This window comes from Vigna umbellata, chromosome 2, assembly GCF_029865625.1.
Source record: "Vigna umbellata cultivar VRB3 chromosome 2, Vumbellata_1.0, whole genome shotgun sequence".
NCBI classification, from domain to species: domain Eukaryota; kingdom Viridiplantae; phylum Streptophyta; class Magnoliopsida; order Fabales; family Fabaceae; genus Vigna; species Vigna umbellata.
In genome coordinates this window covers 32,852,322-32,875,533 of record NC_142166.1, presented here as the reverse complement: position 1 = coordinate 32,875,533, position 23,212 = coordinate 32,852,322, and the positions used below count along the sequence as shown (strand labels likewise).

The 23,212-nt window shown below is 35.9% G+C and overlaps 1 protein-coding gene across 1 annotated transcript; it reads right to left on the bottom strand.

Moving 5' to 3' along the window:
- Positions 1-3,756: 3,756 nt before the first annotated feature.
- On the bottom strand, positions 3,757-13,362 carry LOC124844622 (uncharacterized). The gene is made up of 12 exons (XM_047321595.2): positions 13,015-13,362; positions 12,424-12,570; positions 12,193-12,307; positions 12,007-12,101; positions 10,679-10,788; positions 8,520-8,557; positions 7,941-8,176; positions 6,725-6,818; positions 6,432-6,622; positions 5,919-6,138; positions 4,986-5,153; positions 3,757-4,257 (listed from the first exon to the last, which is right to left on the bottom strand). Exons 1-12 carry the CDS (start codon positions 13,210-13,212, stop codon positions 4,112-4,114), a joined length of 1,758 nt encoding a protein of 585 aa, XP_047177551.1. The 5' UTR covers positions 13,213-13,362; the 3' UTR covers positions 3,757-4,111.
- Between the last annotated feature and the right edge of the window lie 9,850 nt (positions 13,363-23,212).

The window sequence follows — 23,212 nt, the reverse complement described above, 5'->3', positions numbered from 1 at the left end:
GCTCAGCGGTAAACTGCTGTTGAGCGGTAATTACGGCTTCTTCTTTTGCACTTTTTTATGTCTTTTCTGATTCCATCTCTATCCTTCTTCACTTCTTTCACCAAATTCACCTTAAAACCTGCATAAAACACTGAAATCAAGCATAAACCTGTCCAGCTCTCTTATTTCTAAAAATATACCCAAAAGCATGATTTCAAGCTAGTTTCTAAGTGTTAAAGGTTGCTTTCAGTATCAACTTTAAGAATGAAATAACAGTTTTTCAACTGTTATGAGTGTTCTCAGATGGCATTCTTGCGTTCTTAGCATATACCCTTGCGGCTTCCAGATTTTGTAATGCAATGGTGTTCTGCTGCACCAAAGCAGCATTTTGTTGTTGCAATGCTTGAAGCACAGACTCCAACATTATGTTCGAGTCAGGCGGCTCAGTCTAAGGGGGAGGAGGAGGAGGAAGTCTAGGTGCCATCTTCTGTTCACACTGAGAGAAAAGACCATTAGCCCCAACTCAGGGAAACTAACATAACCACCTACACATGGCTAAAAGTACATAAACACAAAAATGCACCCCCACAACCTATAGGTTCTCTAAGGAAGAAACCACTCAGATACCATAAATGTGACATCCTCAAATATATAACAACTTATATAATAAAGACCTCATCATTCAAATAAAGAGAACAGTTAGAGTAGAATAGTAGTTCCGTAGTTGACATTACAATCATCCACATAAAAGACAAAACTTAAAACTTAAACAGTTTAGAGTATTTCAAAATAACACCGACTTAAATTTAGAAATCCTAAAAAGACTATACTGTAGCATCAGCATCCTCCAACTCTTGCTCCAAGGGAACCTCCTCGACAACATCTGCTCTCATCCAAGTGAATGATCATCGCAAAGAAAAAACATACATAAGCAGCACACAACACAGAAGCAAGGGTGAGCTAGATAAACAAGCAATAAACATATAGTACAATCAATCGATGTCATCATGCTTAGTTACATATAAAAGAACAATTAAAGCATACCCTTTAAACCATGACACAAACACTCAACACAACTCATCCGGATTGGTATAACTGTCGAAGTATTGGTCGTCTTTGCACTTGCATAGTTCAGCTGGCCCTCCCCAACACTATGCAAGGTAAATCCTCCAATCTATCTATGTCTAAACTCTAAGACTATAGACGAGGATAAAAGAACAATTAAAGCATGCCCTTTAAACCATGACTCAAACACACAACACGACTCATCCAGATTGGTATAATTTCGAACTATTGGTTGTCTTTCCACTTGCATAGTTCAGCTGGCCCTCCCCAACACTATGCAAGGTAAATCCCCCAATCTGTCTATGTCTAAACTCTAAGACTATAGACGAGGACCTCCCTCTACTCTCACCACTCACTATTCTTCTCTATTTGAGCATGAACAGTGCTTTGAGTGTAGGGATAGACATATCAGTTCAAAGCTCCATACAGTTATACAGAACAACAACAAACCCCCACAACCACTTCCAATCATCTCACCCTGAGATGTCCAATTCATACTCAAATACATCATTATAGTTGACAACCATGTTCTTTCCAACCACCCAAGCCTCATACATAAACGTGCATGACAATCTGTTAAGCAAACAACATTAATCAATCCAATACACATTACAAGACAATAACAGTCCCAAGAGAACCACTAAACAACACAAAACCCCGTAACTCATACTTAGACAAAGAAAATGGCTTTGAAACCATCACCAACAGTTCCAGATATGTTCAAAACCCCCAAAACAACCTAAGGAACGTCCAAAATGGACATTCGGAACCCCACAAACTATCAAAAACAAAGACAACAACATACTGGTATGCCCAGGGGCGCTCGGGGGGCGCTCGGCACGAACCGCCTCGCATCCAGGGGCGCTCGAGGCGAACCAGAGGGCGCCCAGCCCCATACCAGTTGACAGCAACCATGAAATTTGACTTTTGATGCACTTGGAACCTGTTTTAATGACTAAAGGGGTTCTTTACACATTTGTATTGATGGAAAATCACGTTTATAAGTTAAAACAAACATCCATTTGATCACTAGATCCAAGACTAGGTGTATAAAACCACTTTTGACACTTTAAAAATCCAAATTCACTTCTACAAGTTGCCCAATTTCATTTCTATCCTTTGAAACCCTCAATTCTTCCAACTATCAATAATAACACAGTTTTATATCAACAACATACCAGCTCAGAATTTAACATACATACAGATCATACAACAAATTTTTAACAAGACACTAGCTCCCCTTACCTTCGTGGTTATAAGCACAACACTTTAGAAGAAGCCCCAAAACAGTAACCCTCACTATAGAACGCGAAACCGATCTGTTCAAGTCGAAGCTCTCGACTCCGGGAACGCAGAATCACCACCTAAATGACAATACACCGGTTCAATTTCAAGATTTGATAGAGAGAAGGCAGAGAAAGTTAGGGTTGAAGTTTTAGAGAGAGGATGTGGCTTTGAAGAAAATGTGCAGAGTTTGGTAAAGTTGATATGGTTTATACATTAACAAAATAAAGAAAAAACATCCCCTTAATTTAATTTCTTTTCTTTCTTATTTAATATAATTACAGGTCCTTACAACTTATGTCCTGTATTGTATGTCATCCTCCTCCCTTGACTCCATTACCACAACCGTTGCGGATACACACAAACTTGTGAATGAAGAATCGAATACCACGTAAAGCAAAAGTGGATACAAGTGAAAGAACCGAATACGCAAGAAAGAAATCGAATACAACAACATTCAATATTGCTGCTTGAGATGGAATGGATTATCCAATCTTTGGAATCGAATCTTGTCATTTCTACTTGTTATTTTTGTGGTGGTATTTTACAAAGCAATAAGAACAAACATGACATTTTATTACAAATCATCGCAAATCTTAACATATCAACGAAGTTATGGAAACAACTATATCTCACAAATCACCCTAATTCTATCGTTGTATATCACCTCAAACAAACAAGACTTAATTTGCGAATTCATCCTCGCATTTTCTCTTCAACCGTATCATCCATGTGAACACAACGTAGGATGTGGTTTTCTTCACTACCTTACCTCCAACCGAATTATCCATTTGAACACAACTGAAATCAGAATAAACCAAAACTTTTTCATCCGATAAATCTAATGATCGGATGTATTTTAAAACTCACTGAAATTATATTTTAAAACTCACTGAAATCAGAGTAAACCGAAACTGTTTAACCGATAAATCTAATGGTCATATGTAGATTTAAAAACTCTGAATTTGGATTTATTGAATTGGTTAATTGATTAATTTGAATATGAATCCTACCCAAACCGCTGCTCAGTCCTATTTCTAGACTACTAACGTGAACTTGGTCAACCAACCTCCCCCAATTCGCAACTCCACACAGTATGGGTTTCCTTGAAAAGTAAATCGATTTACTGGGTTGGGCGTAATTAAACTAACAACTAATTCTACATATGCATCAATGTCTCGTGTCGTGTCTATGGCTACAACTAAAGAGAAGCATATCATAGGAACAACATAGCCACCGTACAACCTTGCAACTACAAATCCCATTAAGCTATTTGTTATCCATAACGTGTTGCAATATAAAAGCACACAATCTTTCCCCTAATCCCTGATTGGAGACAATGGCAGTCCAGATTCGGGAAGATGAGCCAGTGGAACTGAGTTGATTTGGTTTTAAACATAAAAACGCTAAACAAATTACAATACAAAATAAACCAAAACCAAGAATAAATTAGTTAAAAATACATAGGGGTGGAATAAAATAATACATTAAAGGGTCATCTATCACAAAAATAAGACATTTGAAAACAAAGAAAAGCTATAGAAGGGTAAAAACTAAAAGCTGCAAGACCATTACAGTCAACCGTGACGGTCTCAGTAGTTAAATAGCCGCCATCCTTTGGTCCTAGTAAAAATTCCAGTAGGCAAGGCCAAACTAAAGCTTTCTTTAGACAAAATTCTAAATGCAAATGTGTGACAAAAGGGGGAGAAAAATAAATTAATCCCCGTTGAATTCTACAGTATCATGTACTGTCAAATTTTCTCGAACAGTTGAGAAAACCAAATCAATTAGTTTTCTTCTCTTCTTCCTTCGCAGCGTCTGTTTCGGCCACAGCCTGATCATCCTCACCTCCAAAACCAAATTCGTTTACACGTTTCTTGTCCACTGGATAAATCCACCTCTGGTACAAGTATATGAGGAAGATAAGATCTGCAAGGCAGGGACAAAAGAAGATACTAAGACAAATGATACAAGACATTCGATGAGCTGTGATATAATACTTGCAAAGTGTCTAATCTTCAGTTCAAAGAAGAGTCACAATAAGAATACAGTTTCATAAATGGCATTTGATAAGTGTGATATATATACTTGCGAAGTACCTAATCTTCAGAGGAAAGTCACAATTAGAATACAGTTTCATAAATGACATTCAAATTTGTAAAATTATGGAACAAAAGGCTGGATTCAAGAATGGAAATTCTTTCAGCTATGTGAAAGTCAGGAAGGTCCGTGAATGCAAGCCGAGGTCAGAAGTATGATACAAAAACGAAAGGTCCTTTCCTTCTCTAAAAACTAATAATATCACTTCAAACATCTCATGGAGAAGGTACACCTTTCTTCTGGGAATCCTTCTCAAAGAAACAAGGTTTTACTTTACCCTCACCATGCTAATGCACAACCATTAAGCTCAAATTTAACTTTATTAGCTCTCAGATAGACTGGTACTCAAACTCATCACTGTATATAATATAATATAAATATAAATATAAATTTAAGAGACAGCTTCCACCATAGAACACATTCAAATATCATAAGCTTTGTCAGCCTAGTAGCACCTTGCTTCCTAATTCTGATAAGTAATGAGATTTTTATCAACAGTTATTCCACTATCAGGTCAAGTTGCACAGAATAGCAGGTGGTCATGATCATAATCTTACCATCACGGAAAACAGAAAGCCGATGCAGTGTTGGCATTTTAATAACAAAGGCAAAAAGGTCATCAATTATGGTGTTGAGAAACTTGTAAGTCATTTGCCTCCAAGGTAGATGAGCCACAGATTTGAGCTTGTAGTTGATGAACAATTGTGGGCACATCATAATAAAACCTGCAACAGTTTTCCAGTAGAGTACAAACATTACAAAGTTTACAATACTAGTGACTTTAATGATCATAATAATCTACATGGATATTGGTCAAATGCATGACAGGGTGCTTGGTTTGGAATTCTCATACATGTCCACTTAGTAACTTCTACATCCTCGGTGAATACTTGTTATGAAAAATAGCATGGTTTTCCTTGCCCATAAGGGAAAAAAGGCGGGTAAAAAAGTGGACAGAAGAACCAAGACACTGTCGATATTTTTATTCAACAAAAGAAAACTAAAAACGCAGCAAAGAAAAATAGCAGTGTATTTCCCATTGGAGAAATTCATATTTATTATATTTCAGTACAAGGACAGCATAATAATGATTAGAATGAGAAAATAAGTATTCTAATTTTGTTTCTAATTTATTTTTTACTCAGAAATAGTCATGTTTACTTCAGCATAAAGATTGACTCAAAAATAATGAATAAATGCTCTTCCATTAAGGTTTAACTTTCAACTCATTCACAAAATCTCGGCTTTCCTAGAAGCACTCGAGATTAAGATAACCATCAGAAAAAGCACGAAAGAACTACTGATTCAGCCAGAGTACAATATTGCTAGGGAAGCATAAGTGACTATGGTTAGGAAAATTAATAACAAATTTACCAGAGTCAAGGCACCTCTTTTTAATTTAAATAATTTAGATAGCTCTGTGACAATTTAATATATGGTAGTATCAACGAAAACACAATCATAGCATACCCAATTAGAAGAGTGCTTACCAAACATGTATACACAACTTGTGAGAGAAGACAGAATCCAAGAATACCAGCTCTTGTGACGCTCATACATCAGTGAGTAAACAGAAAATCCAGCAACAAGGAGAAACAAAACATAACATAAATACTTCATTGCAATATCATCATATTCCTTTGTCTTATTTCGGACATATGACTCTCGATCACGAAGCTTCAACATAGGTATCCTTCCTGTCCTATCAATCTGGGAAAAATTAAATTACAGATGGCAGGTGTCAATGAAAATAGTTAAGGAACAGCAGAAAAGTCGCAAACAGAGCCAGAATGTAAATGTAACATGAATTCTGTGAAAAAATAAACTGTATATGTAAGCATGAAAGGTCTCAGCAGATGTTCTGCATATGCAAACCAGTAGAAAGTATCATAACAAAGAGGGCAAAAAAGTATCATGCCATTTTTATATTAAAAATACAAAAGATGGTACCAATCAAAATGTGAGAATTACGTATTAAAAAAGCCAAGAGATAAAAAAAAAACCTCTATGCGCATGGCTTTTCCAATTTTCCAGAACTCAATAACGCAACCAATTCCAGAGCTAGCAAGAATCATCCAAGAGGTGTCGTTGTCAAGCAGATAAAGGAAGATAATAAGCTGACAAACAAAGCTAACAACAACAGTCTTTGCGGAGAGACCTTCCATAGATTTATTTTTGTTCCAAAATTGGATGTCTGGGTAGAAAGAAAATAATTAGATGATAACCTATGCCTCTAACCAAAACCATATATATTATTGGAGGTGCTTTCTCAAAGATTGCTAGACAATAGACTTACCATTCTTGAAAGCCAAGAAGTCAAAGACTGAATGAAGAAGTGAAACAACCATGGTAATTGCCAGCAGGTAAGGATTTCCTTCCAAGAACACCCTCTGATATAATTAACAAAATCAAATACTAGCCTATTAGAGAAACAAGACACTCAACAATTCATACAGTGAGAAAGAGATGCACAATAGAGGATTTTTCTTACATTTCGAAATTCCATTTTAAAATCTTTAGGAGCATTAATATATAGTATATAAATAAGTACGCACTTTATGGATGAAATGCCAAGATGCTAATAGAAAACATAGAGATGAGTATTGTGAAGTAAATATGTTAGGATACGGGGTGGCAGGGTATAATGGATAATGGGTTTAGGATAGAAGTAAAGAGTGGGAAAGTTTGTTAGGCTGTTAGGGGGAGAGAGAGAGTATAAATAAGCCTTTTGGTAATTCTGTGGGGGGAGTGAATTTTCTTAGTATAAAGAGGTCTTACCTTGTGAGGGGTATTAGGCCTCCATTAGCGCTATCAGTGTACTTTCTTTGAATATCAATACAGATACCCATTCTTTTTATAGTGTTAATTCTTGTTTGTGTGTGTGAGTGGGTTGTCTTAGTTAGGTTTCCAACTCAGCAACCTAACAGAATATCTGGTAGGAAATGTTAATATGTAATGAAAAATTGCACATGCAAAGGGTTGATGATGGGTGCACAAACAAGAACAAAAACAACAAAAGAAAATAATCAAACGAAAATCAGGTTTTCCACCGTAGAGCTCAAACTTTTAGGAATGTTAGCTCGTGACATAATATTAGAACCTCTTACCACCCTCATTCTTTCAATAAAGAAATAAGATTTTGTATAAGTACCAAATACTATCTTTATTAAAATGTCTTCAAAAAACCAAAAGGAGATATTTTCATTAAAAAAATTATTTAAAAGTAATATTCTTTTAAGCTGTACTTGAGCAGCTGAACACGGCAAAACTATTCAGTACAACCAAAAAGGACAATAGTTCAAGAACAAGATATCACAACTGAAAAAAATGTGAAGTCAAGTTCATAGAGAAGGAGTCAAAAAAAAAAGAAAATAAAAACCAGGCCTCAGTTCAAACAAATCATTATTTAACATAGTACACAAGTACTCAACATGAACGTTTCATCAAATAAGTTAAATATACTATAAATTGATAATTATATAAAATTGAGAAAAGTTTGTGAACCTACAAACCTTTAGTTCATCAGCCTCGCCTTCAAGCATGCTTCCATAGTTACGGTGAATCTGGAAGGATTGGTCAATCTGCAGGAATAACTGCCACTTCGTCATACTAATGGGACCAACTTCCAGGTTAAGTCGTAATTCAGTCACTGTTTCGTTCAAAGGTATCAACTTATCCCGGAGTAACCAGAACTCATTGAAATAAACAATTGGATAGTAGTTCCCAGTGAAAGGATCAATGTTCAAGTCTGGGAACCCAAAGTTAAGGAAACTAGGTCATATAAACATATAGTCAGCTAACTTGGACGAACACACCAGTTACTCTGTCGATATACTGGAAAGTCAAACAAAAAAAGAGAAACTCAAAAAAATAAGAGAAATGTCAAAAATAAGACCTTACTGAAAGTGAAATGACACAGAAAGTATTCAGTGATCATCTATAAGTTCTTCATGATTCAATATTAATCTCACATAATGTGAACATTCTATGTTAAATGATAGACAAGACATCCAGAAACCAATGCAAAGAAAGGGAGAAAAATTAAAAAAAAAATAATAATTAATAACAAACAAAGTAAATAATAAGGATACATGGAGCAATGTTTGGCGCTACACCTGTTTTTGGGTACCTACAAACAGTAAAAATATATTATAACAATATGCAGAATCAATAAAAAATACATCAATTAAATGGCTCAGCTACAAACAAATCTAGAAGTTGATCATGGGATTGGTATAGTACAATATATAAACCATAAACAACTATTGATAATTTCCGTTGTAGTTTCAAAAATGTATTAAGATGAGTCAATACATTTCTACCACGGTTGCAATGGCAACTATATGTCTATGGAGCTGCTCACAAGAGCTATTATTACCAAGGTAACACTAAATAAAAATTATTTTAAATTTAAAAAAAAAAACAAAAGAGAAGTACTGTTTAAATTAAATATACAACTAATACCTAAGAGTGAGATTACATGCATAATTCCACAGATATAAATACCTGTTCATCTAGTGCTGTTCAAACAGGTTTGGGAAGGGCTTGCCCCATCAATAGTGGGATAAAAAAACCAAAATCACATTTGGGTTTTGGCTTAGTAGGTTTAACATGGATCAATCAACCCATCAAAACCACAGAGAGAATTATGTGGTAATACTTCACAATGTAACAGTCCATCTGTTAAAAGCTCAAGTTTTGTCTCAAAATACAAACATCAAACACCTTCCCACGAGCCAAAAACTGACAACTAGAAAGAAAACACAGAAATTTAAACAGTAAAAACTCTACTACTAAGATTCATCATAGCATACCCAATTCTGATTTCATCTCAAATTTCTCACTGTTACCAAAGGCTACAGCAGTACAGAGGAATACCAACAAGAATATTTGTCCTTCCTATATAAAGGCACAGAAGGCTCAATCTAAAAAATGCTAGTGAGATGGGCATTATACAAAAAATACTATGGAGAACATACAATTTATGATGAATAAAATAACCTTTTGAGTAGGGATCTACTTAGAATAGATAGTGGGCCAGTTATGAGTGCAGGCCCAACACCAACCCCCGCAAAAAAACCCTAATTTGTTTCCCCCATCCTATCCACCTTTTCCTTCTTTATTCTTTAAGAATAGTAAGAAAAGCAGCAGATGAACTCAATGGTCAATTAAAGGAGACTGACTAGCAGAAAGGCACAAGCTTAGAAGTTGTCACCTCCCAAAACCTCCCTTAAATGAACCTGGTTTCAGGGGTACTTTCATATTCAATGGCCAAAAGCTGGAGTGGCCGCAAAACCCATTTTAACTGCAATTTCAGCTGCAGATGGTGGTGCAACAGTCACTATAGCAAGGAGCTGCTTCATAGTGACTTCCTTTTTGATGGGGTGGCGGCTGCTCCACCACCTAGCAATCGTGGCACTAAATAGCAAATAGGTAACTACGATGGCTACAATATAGATAACCCATATTCCACACACAACTGAAAAATAAATTAAGGACAAATTTATCATTAATAATTGTTTGAAATATGAGAAATATTTGTTCATATTATTTTATAATAATTTGGAGTATCCTAGATGATTTCTTGGGAGTTATTCTTTTATATTTTATGATTTGTTTCCTTATTTAATCAGGATCATCATAATCATAGGGATATCTGATTAGAATTAGACTTATTAGAATATGATTTAAACACAAAGCATATCTATACAATCTCCTATTTCTATTTATTGAAATCAGCTTATATAAAACAGACTCCTTGTGAAGTGGATTGAAGGAGCTAAGATGTACCCTCTAGAGATGGAAGGTTGATGGCAGAGTCATGGGTCACAAATATGTAGGATTCTGATTCATAAGATGTAGATACAATGCCCAGAAATTTAAAGAATTTAGCTGATTTCTTATGAAAATATAATGTTCTTAGTTTTGTAGATTGGATTACAAACTGATGGTTAACTAACTGAATCTTCCACATTACATTTTGTTTAAGTTCCAAACCTACAACCCAATTCACACCAAAAATGAAATCTCATTCCAAATGAAATGCATAACTATTTGCTAACACCCCTCTTATACTTCATGCAAAACTAAATTAATTTATCTGAAATCTCTCTCAACTCCAGCACAACACTTCCTTCAAAAAATTATAATAAGCAGTCATCTAATTTAAACAGAAATTATGTTAACGAAAAAGGCAGAACATATAATTAAAAAAATGTGCCAAAAATTAAATGAATCCCAAGAAACATACTGAGTGAAGTCAGCAACCAAGTTAATTGTTATATTTGGTTTCCAATATGAAACCCATTCCACAGGACCATCATCCTTAGAATCATCATCTTCTTCAGGTTCATCAACCACCTAACAAGAGAACAATCAGTAACATGTCATCATGGAAAGCACTAAACACTAACCAAATGAAAAACTGACAACATGATTGATACCAAACTCATTAAGAACAAAGTAGTTGAATCGCAAATCGTATCACGTATTGGAGACCTTAAATTTAGAATCGTGAATTGTTTATCATGAATAGTAAGATTCATCAACATTAAAAAGTACAATATATATTTAAATATATAAATATGAAAAATATATTTATTAAATTGATTTATTATATATTATTTTACCTTAAATATAAACATCTTTCATTATTATATAGTATGGTACTTTGCGAATACCAATAATGCCTCAATACCCGTCTCTCTGCCAATGTTTTTTAACTACACTTTCCTTTTCGCAAACCTAGAATTTTGCGTTTCAATTTCTCCTTTCTCCTATGGCCACCACGGCATTCAAATCCATCACCAAGAGAACTCCACTGGGAGCCTCCTCCATCGAAGACTCCGCTTCCTCCTCCTTCCTCCACCACCACTACTCCCACAGCTACAGCCGTCCCACCCGCCACTTACTCCCCTCCTGTGACGACGACTGAAGCAAAAAGCGATCCATGGTGTGGTTCAAGCCATAATTCCGGATTCGAAACGCGATTCATGCAACAAATTGTGCGATTAGAAGACAATTTAGGAGCAAAAATGATTCTTCATGCAATTTGTATCATCGCCAGTGAGAAATCGTATTGTTTCATGTATCCGATACTTACTACTATGATTAAGAAAATAAAAATATATTGATTGGTCCAAGTTGTTCCCTGTAAACATACTGAGCCAAATCATAAGGATTAGATCTAGGGGCAACTCTTCTGGCCAATAAGGTTAAGATATAGGATTACAGATTAAGATTTTAACAATAAGTTATGGCCAAAACTTGTAACGACTGATAACAACTACAGAATTAATGACAGCATACTATATGCTTCCCCAAAAGGCTCCATGAATAGGGGGCAAAAGGAATATGAAAACTGTACATTGCATAACAAAATAATACATGGGTTAGATCGTAAGACGAAATAGGATATTTAAAAAGGTAACTGAACTTTTGACATTATGCAGAATAAAATATGATATTTTTATGTTTAAAAAATCAATCACTATAATAAAGATCTTGAGCTCAAGGCAAAGTACCATCATAACAGTTTCACATCAAGCTAATTATAAAAGTGTAGGAGCAATAACAAACCTTGGATGTCACTTGAGCCTCACTAGAATCTGGCGAACTTCCCAACAGACTTTTCTTTTTATCTGCCTTAGACTTGGGCAAGAACGTCACAACAGCTGAGGCCAACAAAAATAAACACAACCCGTAAACGAACTTTGTCATACATATTTAATGCTAAAATATCAATAAGAAGTTAAAAAGGTATACGATGTGTCCTTCCAAATGCTGCCTGAGGCTGGTATTCTGGATCGCTTGGGTCGGGTGAAAAGCCAGAGTGTGCGAAGAAAACATGAGCATATAGACTCCCATTATGCTTCAAAGACTAAAGTAGAAAAAGAAACCATAAATTATGGGAACTAATTTAACCTTTCTTCGAAAAGGAGTGTAAATTAGCCAGGGATAGCTAGCAGTAAGCATTTTCAAGTTTCAATTTTATACCTCCGATGGATTATAGTCCAGAGTAAGAGTCCTGGTACTCTCAGGTCCCCACACAGCATACGGAATATTGCTTTCATGCCATACAAGTGAACTTTCAGAACCAAAGTCATTGAACTTCTCGTTCTCGGAAAGATAAAGCCACATATCCTGAAAAAAAAAATAGCATCCAGAAGACAACCTAATTAACAACAAAAGCAAAAGAACAACAACTAGGAAAGCCTCTGCAGCTCGCGTCAGCATCAGAACACAGACCAGTAAGATAATTACACAAAAACCTAATTTCGATTTTCAGTACAAGTTACTTATTGATACTTCTGATCGTGCACAAAACTACACACTTAACTTCATAACTCTTCATCACACTACGCAGCGAGGAAATTGAAATTCCACTCAATCAAAAATCATAACCTAAAAGTATCATCGAAATCGTATAAGTACCTAACCTACGTACAAAAATCAATCTAAGTGACTGCAAGACAAGCGAATTTAGAGAAATAATAATAATGATAAAATCGAAGTGAGATCATGCAATAAAAGTTGAGTTAGCAGCGCTGAAAGTGTGCGTGTGTGTGTGTGAGAGAGAGAGAGTACCAGAGGCTGTGCTTTCTGAAAGAGATTGGAGATGAGAGCGGAAGGTTCGGTAGGTTTTTTGGGAGAGAAGAATTTAGAAGCGAAGTACCAGAAAACGACCATGCGTATGATTCCTGTGAGGCCGAACCCTCCTTGCGGCTGTTGCTGCCTCCCTTGCGGTGCCTGGCCGCCTTCAACTGCTGCCGCAGGCGGCGCCATCTTCGGCGGAGGGAGAGAGAGAAAGGTAAAGAAAGAGAGAAATATCAGTGATGCAATCGAAGTTTGAAAACTGATACTTCGAGTAAGACGGTATACGAGAAGGGTATTAGTAAAGGGAAAAAGAAAAAGGGAATTATTTTAGAACTCGGTGGCCACGCAATCTTCTCCACCCTCTTTATGCAAATTACGGTTACACTAACCAGCTTACCTAAATATATAAAAACTTAAAAAAAATCATATTTGAAAATCTGTTCCAACAATATTCTCAAAAAAAAATTTAATTTGACAAAAATTATTCACGTAATTATAAAAGTTATCATTCAACGTTATAACATAAAAGAATCATAATCCAATGGTTTATTTATACTTTCCTAATTCAATTTTTGTTATATTTTATAGATCAATTAAAAGCACGTGATTTGTTAAATAAAATAAAATCATTATAATAAAATGAATTTAAATGACCTTTTTTATTATTTTTATGACATATAAACTATATTGGTATTATATATTTAGCAAATGAGTATATTATGAATATATATATATATATATATATATATATATATATATGTATATATATGTATATATATATATATATATATATATATATATATATATATATAAGATACCGGAATGCACAGCACGTAATTAATGAAATTTGCAAAATATTGAAAGTTATGCATTTGAGTAAAAAATATTTAACTTGATATATAATTAATTTGCAAATAATAAATATTTGATAAGTTTTATTGTGAGTCTAAAACTAGCTAATATAAATTCAAATATCAATATACCGATCGATATTTAATTGTGAGTATTTGACAATAGTTCGTAAAATATACTAGTTTGTGTTTGAACTAAAATTAAAATCCAACATCACATCGTATCAGTAAGTATATATGCAGAAAAAGAATTATGCATCTTAAATAGAATATTGATTTTTGTTAGAAGGAAAAACTTTAACTATGAAATACATGAATTATGAATACATATAGCAAATTCTATTTCTATTTTGGTTTAATATCTATTTTAGTCTTTCGGTTTGTGTCTTTAAAGTTGTTTTTCTTTCTTTTAAAAGTTCACTAATGTCCTGTATTCTGTAAAAATGGTTCACGTTAGTCATTTTTTCTTATGGCGTTAAAAACGCTAATGATAGAATTGTCCCCCTAGTGAAAACTGAATGACTTGTACACTTATTCACTATGTGGCACGCTCAACTAATGAGGAACTGCCACGTGGCAGTTTCCTTCCCACTCAAAACTAGAAGCTTCATCACACTTCTCCTTCTTCTGCAATCACTGTAACCTTCATCACCATTAATCAGCCACACTGAATATAAAGCCACATTGCAACCTCCATCGCAACTTCTCCTTCATTACCTTTAGGTTAAAATCCATTCACGAATTGAGGTTGAAGAATATGCTGAAATTGATGTTGAAATTAGGTTCGTGGCTCAATCTAGGCTTTTAGGGCTGCTTTGAATTTTGTTGCCTGGTTGGACTGCGTGACATTAACGTTTGGACTTTCTTGATTTCGTTTCAGGTTGGAATTTGATTATGCTCAAAAGAAACATAATGATGATCTTAGTGATATACCTAAATCACCACAAGTCCCTACTAGGAGGTCAAATAAGTTAAGGAAACCATCTTCCAGGTATACTTCAAATGAGTATGTCACATTGACGGATTGTGAGTGTCGCAACCGAAATCGTGACGGGACAACGATCCAAAAAGAAACGAACGGAGTTTGAAAAGAGATTTTGGAGTCGCCACCATAGTTTATTATGAAAAACTATGGAAAAACCATAAAGAAAGACACGGTCCGCGAAAACCAGATTCTAGGTTCGGGAGTCGGTTACGCGTAGGGAAGGTGTTAGCACCCTACAACGCCTGCCCTACGGCAGTACTTTAACTAAATGCACGAATATGATGTGGTTTTCAAAATGTTTAACTATCCCCTAAAACACAATTATAAATAAACAAAATATATTTTTTAGTTTTTTGGGCCCGACAAGGATTGACCTTGCTCCTACGTATTCTCATTCAAAATGAGAAATCAGGGTTACGTAGTTCTTTTGGAAACTACTTGAAAATTTCGTTTGGAAATTGATTAAAAATTTGTTTTGAAATGATTTTGGATTTTTGGGAAGTGAACCTGACAAGGACTAGCCTTGCTCCTACGTATCTCCACTTTTGGTAGAGAATCAAGGATCACGTAGTTCTGGCTAAAAGATTGTTTTTTGTTTTTGAAGATTTTATACTTTTTGGTATTTTTTTTGAGAAAAAAAAGGTGAAAAGGTTTTTAGCACAAGGACGATGCGAGTGATCACACATGTGCATAACCTTTAAAACATATTTTTATAATTTTATTTGAGAAAGAAGAAAAGGTTTTTAGCACAAGGACGATGCGAGCGATCACACATGCGCTTAACCTTTAAAACCTATTTTTATAATTTTATTTGAGAAAGAAGAAAATGTTTTTAGCACAAGGACGATGCGTACGATTACACATGTGCCTAAACCTTTAAAACATTTATTATTAAATTTTTTAGAAGAAAAGAAGAAAAGGTTCTAACACAAGGACGATGCGTGCGATCACACATGTGTCTAAACCTTTAAAATATTTTATTGTTTTTTTTAGAAAAGAAGAAGAAAAGGTTTTAGCACAAGGACGATGCGTACGATCACACTCGTGTCTAAACCTTTAAAATATATTTTTTTATCATTTCTTATAAAAGTGTATTTTAAAAGTAGATAAATATTTAAAATGGGAACAAAAGAGAGAAGAAGAAATAATAAAATACAAATAAAAATAAAAAATAAAAAAAATAAAATAAAAGGGTAAATAAATAAATAATGAAAACAAAGTACAAAGTAAAAGGATAAAATAAAATAAAAGTAAAATAATAAGTAAATAACATATATATATATGTGTATATATATATATATAAAGGGTGTGAAGGTGCTAAATAAGAAACAGGGGTGCTTAGACAAAAAACAAACTGGGTCAGAGCCCAGGTGGGGAGGGGTGCGAAAATAAGAATAAGGGGGTGCAGGGAAGAAATTCGTTTTTTATTTTTTGGTAACAGAATGGGCCTGAGCCCAGACCAAGGGTATGGATAGAGGGTGCGCGGGTGAGAAACGGGGGTGCGCCAAGGAGAGAAATGTTTTTTATTTTTTATTTTTTTTTATTTATTTTTTTTTAAGCTGGATCAGGCCCAAGGCCCTTTTCACTTCTCAGATTTGGAAAACCCTAGGGGTTCTCACGTCCTAACCCATTTCAGACGCGCACTCCAGAAACTCAAGCTTCTTCCCATGGACGAGAAACCCTAGAGGCACTCAACACTCACTCTGCCTCAGCCTTTGTTCAAACGGCCGACCACCGTGACGGACCCCCGCTCAGCCCAAGGTGTCACCGGCGACCAGGCGCCACTGCCTTCTCTCTCTCGTTTCCCTTCGAAAATGGTAACCCAGGGAGGGGTTCGCCTCCGCCAGCTTACGCACACGGGCCGCCGCCTCCATCGAAACCACCCACTGCGAGTCGCGGCCCGAGGCGTCGCAAACACTCTCGCTTCCCGTCATTCGTCACCGGAGCCACCGTCCGCCACGGCGCCAGGTTCTCTTGTCTCCTTCGTCCACCCCGTCGGAGCAGCTCTGCCCTCCGTCTTCCTTCCTTTCTCTTCTTCACGCACGGCCCAGATTCGCCGTCGGTACACACGGCTGATGCCGGCAACTGCCCTGACTCTACCATCAACGGGCTAGGATGCTAACTGGTACTTCTCTCTTTCGAGTTGGGCTTACCTTCTCACAGATACACCGCCGCGAGACGCAACTTCTTACCAGTACCGTTGATCACCATTACTAGACCACGACATCGTGGCTGGAAATATGGTGCTTCTTGCTTGAGGATTTCATTTTGTTGATGATTGGAGATGGCTTCAGTACAGAATGAGTGAGGTTAGGGAAATGATTTTATCTGTTGAAGATGGTAGGGGCAATGAAGAAGGTGAAGTGTGGATAGAAAATAATGAGTATTGTGTTGTTCTATTAGAAGTGCAGGTGATGAAAGGATGTCGTTGTGTGATGAAAATGGAAGAAGAAGGTGAGGCGTGATTGGGTCATGGTGGAGGCAGGATGATGATGCTTTCGGTAGTGGGTTTGTCTGCGGGTGTGTGGTGATCGAGTGAGAAAAATGGGATGAATTTGACAAATTCTAGAATGGAAAGGGTGGAAATCTGAGAGGGGCTGGTCGATGGACGAAATTGACGAGGATGAGAGTAGATATTGCCTTGTATTTCCATTCCTAATTGAGTTACAAGAAACTGAAAATGAAAGAAACCTTGAATCTGATTCTGAAAAGAGTTTCTTGATCATTAGCTTTCATTTTTCTCTATTCTTGTAAGTTTCTTATGGATGATGATGCTCTCTGGTTGAAGGTTCAAGAAATATTGGTTTCGAATGATCGCTTGATGGATGAAACAAAAGGATGTAAGGGTGATGAAGTAACATAAATGGAGGATACAGAGATAGCATGAATTGACCAATGAGAAGAGTAATCGAGGATAAAGAGGTGTAATATTAATTATCAAACATATCAATCACACATTATATACTCCAGTTAAACACATTTCAAACATTCACATTAATCCGAACCGCCACCAAATAACATAGTAAACTAGATTACATACCTATTGTTGCCACCTTCTCTGTATTGTTTCTTTTTCATTTTCTTTTTCGGTCCAAATCTCAGCCTCTCGTTTTTCTCCTCTTTCTCAGTTCTTAGAAGCCCTTGAAGGAGAATCCCCTTTCCCGTGGTCTGCTCTGATCTCACCCTCTCGTTCTTCTCCCTCTTCTCCCTTCGAATGAGGTTCACCCTTTCCCAGGTTCACCACCACGAATCGTGACTCGTCGCCAGTGAATCCAAGTTTTTGTGAGAGGCGAATGAGTGGGTTCTGTGTGTTGATCTCCCCCCTTTTCTGTACGAGAGGGAGACTTTTGTTCTTGTGGTTGGGCATGATGGAGGAATGAGTTCTTAGCTTCTGAACAGAATCATTTTTTTGAATCTTTCTTTTCCCTTTCATAGGCTAAAGTCATTTGCAACCACTCTACAATCCAGCCATCCTTCCCCCGGGCCAGAGAAGTTCTTTTCATTTTTGTGGTAATCCAGCTAGAGGTAGAGTAGGTATGTGCAAGGATTTGCATCCCAAAAATGGGAGATAACGTAGAGGAAAGGACCGATTTCAGAAAGCTGACTTTGCCTAATCCGTGTTCCATTTTTTTTGCTTATTTTTATATGTTGGACAAGTTATTTAAAGTAAAGAAAGATTAAAATGACAAAAGAAAATAACACTAAATAACAAATTAAAATAACAAATTAAAATAACAAAATAAAAATAAAAATACAAAAGAATAAAAATCTAAAAGATAAAATAAAATGAATCAAAATAACAAAATAAAGGGAGTACAATGAAATAAAATTAGAATAACATAAAATCAAATAAAATAAACAAGATCAAATAAATTTAAACATTATTTATTTAATTAGTTACCCGGACGAAATTGAGTGTTGACAGTGAGAACTTGAGTGTTTTGGAGAAACTTTGGACAATGAAGAGAAATAAAAGTGTGGTTGGATGCAATGTAAGATGATATGAAATCTTTGAATAACAATCACACTTATGACTTGGTAAAATTGTCTAAAGACAAAAGGGATTTAGAGACTAGGTGGATTTTTAGGGTGAAATAAGATGTTATTAGTGGTGAAAGACTTTAGACAGAAAAAAAGGTATTGATTTCAATGAGATTTTCTCACTTGTGGAGAAAATGACATCCATCATAATTGTGTTATGTTTAACTACTACTTGATAAGTTGTCATTGAAGCTATCAAATTAATACTACTTTTTAAGGCAACTTCAGTATTGCCAAGTAGTATTCAAGAAAGTAGATAGGGTTAAAGTAACCCTGAGTCGTCTCCCAACGAATACGAAATTTCCTTTTAATGTTTGAATCTTATGAATGCAATGCAATGTTCAAGAATAAAAATGATGTTTGGAGAAGGTTTAAAGAACAAATAAGAAACTTAAAAATAGTTATGATTAAATAGGCTAATTCCACTGCTTTTCCAAGATAGATTTGTCATCGGTTATTCACGAATAATTGTTGAATTAATTATTGTTTAAGTTTCAAATTAATTAAAGTACATTCTTAATTAATTTGAGGGCGATCATGCAGTTAACCAAAGTAAATTCTCAATCAAATGCAAAACCTTTCTAGATTATTCACAATAAATTCAACCAAAGTACATTCTCAATCAAATTCTATTACGTTTAATCATGTCTATTCTTAAATCTCCTAACCAAATTAAAAGCTAATCAATCAAAGTAAATTCTCAATTGATTAGAGTTGAAATTATTACTAATCAATCAAAGTACATTCTCAATTCATAGTAAAAACCATTTAATCATATGAAAGTTCCTAAATTAAATCAAAGTAGATTCTCAATTAAACCTAGAAACCCTAGAACTCATATAATCAATATGCATGTAGATTCAAACACATTATGATGCAAAAATCTTTGCTTTTAATTTGATAGAGAGATGAAAGACATAGAGATAGAACAACTTAAATCAATAATCAAAATAAACAATTGCATTAACTCAATCTAACCTCAGAATCCATAATGGAATTACAGCAGAATGGCCCTAGATGCTTAGCTCTCCATGAATGGAGTTGAATACAAGATGAAATAAGAGAGAGAAGTGGTGAATGAATGAATGAAGTCAAGTCCCCTTTTCTGCCTCCCCTGGGTCTCTTTATATAGGGATTAATTGGGCTTGGACTCTGAATATTCAATTGACAGAATCTTTTATTTTATATATTCCAAATAACTAAAAGATTTAGATAATTATAACATTATTTGGAAGATATTTTCTGTTGATATTCCCAAATTAAATTAATTCAACAACTGAATTTTATCTTTTAGCTTTTCTGACTTTCCAAAATTGCACAAATGCCCTGAAATCTCCTCTATCTGCACTTTAGCCCCTTTAGAATTCTCCAAAATTGCATCAGAACCCCTGTTTGACTAACTTTGACCAGACTTAAGCAGTGTTGACCAACTTTGACTGAGGAAGAGCGCGCCCAATGAGGGACTGACACGTGGAATTCCCCCTTTCTCCCAAATTAGGGTTCAAATGGGAAAAGGGCTTGCACCTGCGCCTCTACAAAAGAGAGAACGCGCTATTCTTTGTTCGAGACCATGGCTTCGGCCTATGGTGGTTTTGCTAGTGACGCATGGTAGTGGTACAAAGAAGATCATGGAGGCCCTGGTCTTTGGTGGTTTGTTTCTGGATTTGTTTATTGCAGGTGCGAGATACGAAGGTGATGGAGGCGCGACATTGGCGAAGCGGCAATGGTGCGAGGAAGATGGTGGTGTCGCGCCGTGGATAGGATGAAAAGCGCTATCGCTGTGTGCTTTTGGGTTTACTGTGGTGATCCGGTTGCGGAGCGGAAGTGACTAGCGGCTGGCAGTGCGGCGGCGTGGAGGACTCGCGATGGTGGCGGCTTGACGGTGGCGGTTGAAGATGGTGCGACGGTGGCTGATGGAGTAGTGCGTCTCTTAATGGTGCGACAGCAAGGTGATGAGAATCGCTGTTGTGCGTCAATGGATGTTGGCCGTGGCGATGATTTCGGAGGAGGAGACGAACGGTGCTCCGGCGATGGTGGCGACGACGCATGGCCTGGCGGAAGCGGAACGACAGTTGGAGTTTGGATTGGGAATTAAAGTTTCAGATTGTTTGGAGAAGATGATGATGTGGTAGATGGGGGTGATGTGGCAGCATGTGGTTGGATAACACTTAGGGTTTTAGATTGCCACATAGCATGATCTGGTGGAGTCTAGTTTAGGAGGGGTATGTATAGGAAACTTAGGGAGGTGTAGGAGAAAAGGCTTAGTGTTTGGGCTTGGTTGTTGGCCTGTTTCAGAAATAGGAGTGTATGTAGGGATTTTAGGAGGTGCAAATGTAAAGAGTGCCTGTTTGGCCTATTTGAATATTATTTTCCAAACAAAATCTTAATTTGGGCCTTAATTTGCTATTTGGACCAATAAACTTGTAATTTCAGCTGCACAAATAAACATTAGAACATCCAAGAATAATTTATGCGCTAAAACTCACTTTTTACGTCTCTCTAATTCCCAAACCCAACAATTCCAATCATCACAAATTCACTTAAAATCAACCATTTAAGCACATGAATTTTATCAAAAAATTTAATTTTAAAGCATAAATGTGGGCATAAATATGCACTCATCACTACTCTTGATTTAAAGGTTGAGCACATGGATGTGAAGAAAACTTTCTGTCAACACCCAATTCCATCCAGGTGAACAAAAATGTTTTTAGAAAACAAAACGTTTAATAAAAAGAAGGAAATAAAAGTTTCTTTGAAAATTTTAATTTTCTTTTTATAAAAAAAATAAGATAGAAATAAAAAGAAAAAGAAAAGAAAAAAGTTTTATTGTTTGATTTTATTAGGCCCAATTTAATTTTGACATTTTCAATCTCCCATTTGTGTTTTCCTTTTATACCTTGGTTTTTTTAGTCCATTATATGTTATCCACTCATACCACTCCATTTCATTTTTAAACCTTTGTTGACTCGCCTTGAAAGCTTTTGTAAGCATTCTTTTAATAGGCTTCTATGCTTTTAGGCTAATGCTCTTTTCTTTCTATATTACCTCATCATATTATAGCTCTAATTTGTGTACCTTAAGGATTACAACCAACTCTTCTATGCTCATTCCATCTATGTTTTTGATGTTTTGAGCGATTTCACCTGTGGTCTCCACTATCTAAGGAGATTGTGAAAAATTTTGTCAATATGATCAAAATTATCATATGAATTACCGACAGGTTTGAGCTTGTTTAGGATCATTTGTAATCTACTAAATATATTTTGAATGTTTTCATTGTCTAACATGGTAAATAACTCATATTGTCTAGTCAGCAAGCTTAGCTTGTTCCTTTTCACTCGACTCGATCCTCCGTAGGTGATAAAGAATCTTCAAGGGGTACGAATTTGAGGACAAATCCTCTTCAAGAAGGACGATATGATATAAGACTATCTCCTGAAACATATATGAGAAGAACTTGAAGAAGAACATTTGCATCTTAAAGGATCTATGACAAGGTCAAAGATCAAAACACGTCTCCTTGAATCTTTAATCTTATAATCTTTCATGAAGAAAAGAATTTAAAGAACATGAAGATCATAAGCATAATTGAAGAATAGTTTAGGAAATTAAATAAATTTTATTTTTATTTTAATTGCAAACAATTTGTTTATATTTTTCAAGTTATTTTTGGACCTGGTGTCTTTGGGCTTTGTTTTAGGGTTTCTTAGGTGTCTTAAACATTTGTACCTATATACAGGGATATCAAATACACATGTAAACACTTTTGAGTCGTAATATATGCATTTGCGTTTTTGAGAGAATATTCTCTTGGTTCTTGGATTAAAACTCTAATTCTTATAAAAAATTAACATCTTTGTGGTGAATCTTCACTTGACTTATCAATTTGCTAGATTGTGGCTTCCCATGGATAGGATCGTATCATTAGGTGATGACAAAGGTGTCCCAGATTTCTTTAGCCCCCTTGTAGCACTAGTGCGGAAAGGGGTTTAGACGTCCGTTCTTTTGGCCTTTTGACGTTCGACGTTCGCCCGACGACTATGTGGGTGACGTTACTCAGACGTCTGTTGTGTCAGGACGGACGTCTATATAGACGTCCGTCCTAACACAACGGACGTCTATATAGACGTCCGTTGTGCAAGACCGGACGTCTATATAGACGTCCGCTGTGTTAGGACGAACGTCTATATAGATGTCCGGCTCCTCCCTCCCCGGACGTCTACTTGGCTGAATTGTTTGTGGTAGGGGCTGGGGGTTGGACGTCCGTTTGTAACGGACGTCTACTGGGCATTTTTTTTAAGAAATTAAT

Bases quoted from the DNA above. Each gene is read 5' to 3' on its own strand.
- LOC124844622 (XM_047321595.2), bottom strand. From the start codon at position 13,212: ATGGCGCCGCCTGCGGCAGCAGTTGAAGGCGGCCAGGCACCGCAAGGG. The intron at 8,558-10,678 runs GTATGTTTCTTG...TACTGTTTGTAG, and splicing joins TTGGTTGCTGACTTCACTCA to GTACCCAAAAACAGGTGTAG. The intron at 4,258-4,985 runs GTAAGATTATGA...CCTGCCTTGCAG, and splicing joins GCTTTCTGTTTTCCGTGATG to ATCTTATCTTCCTCATATAC.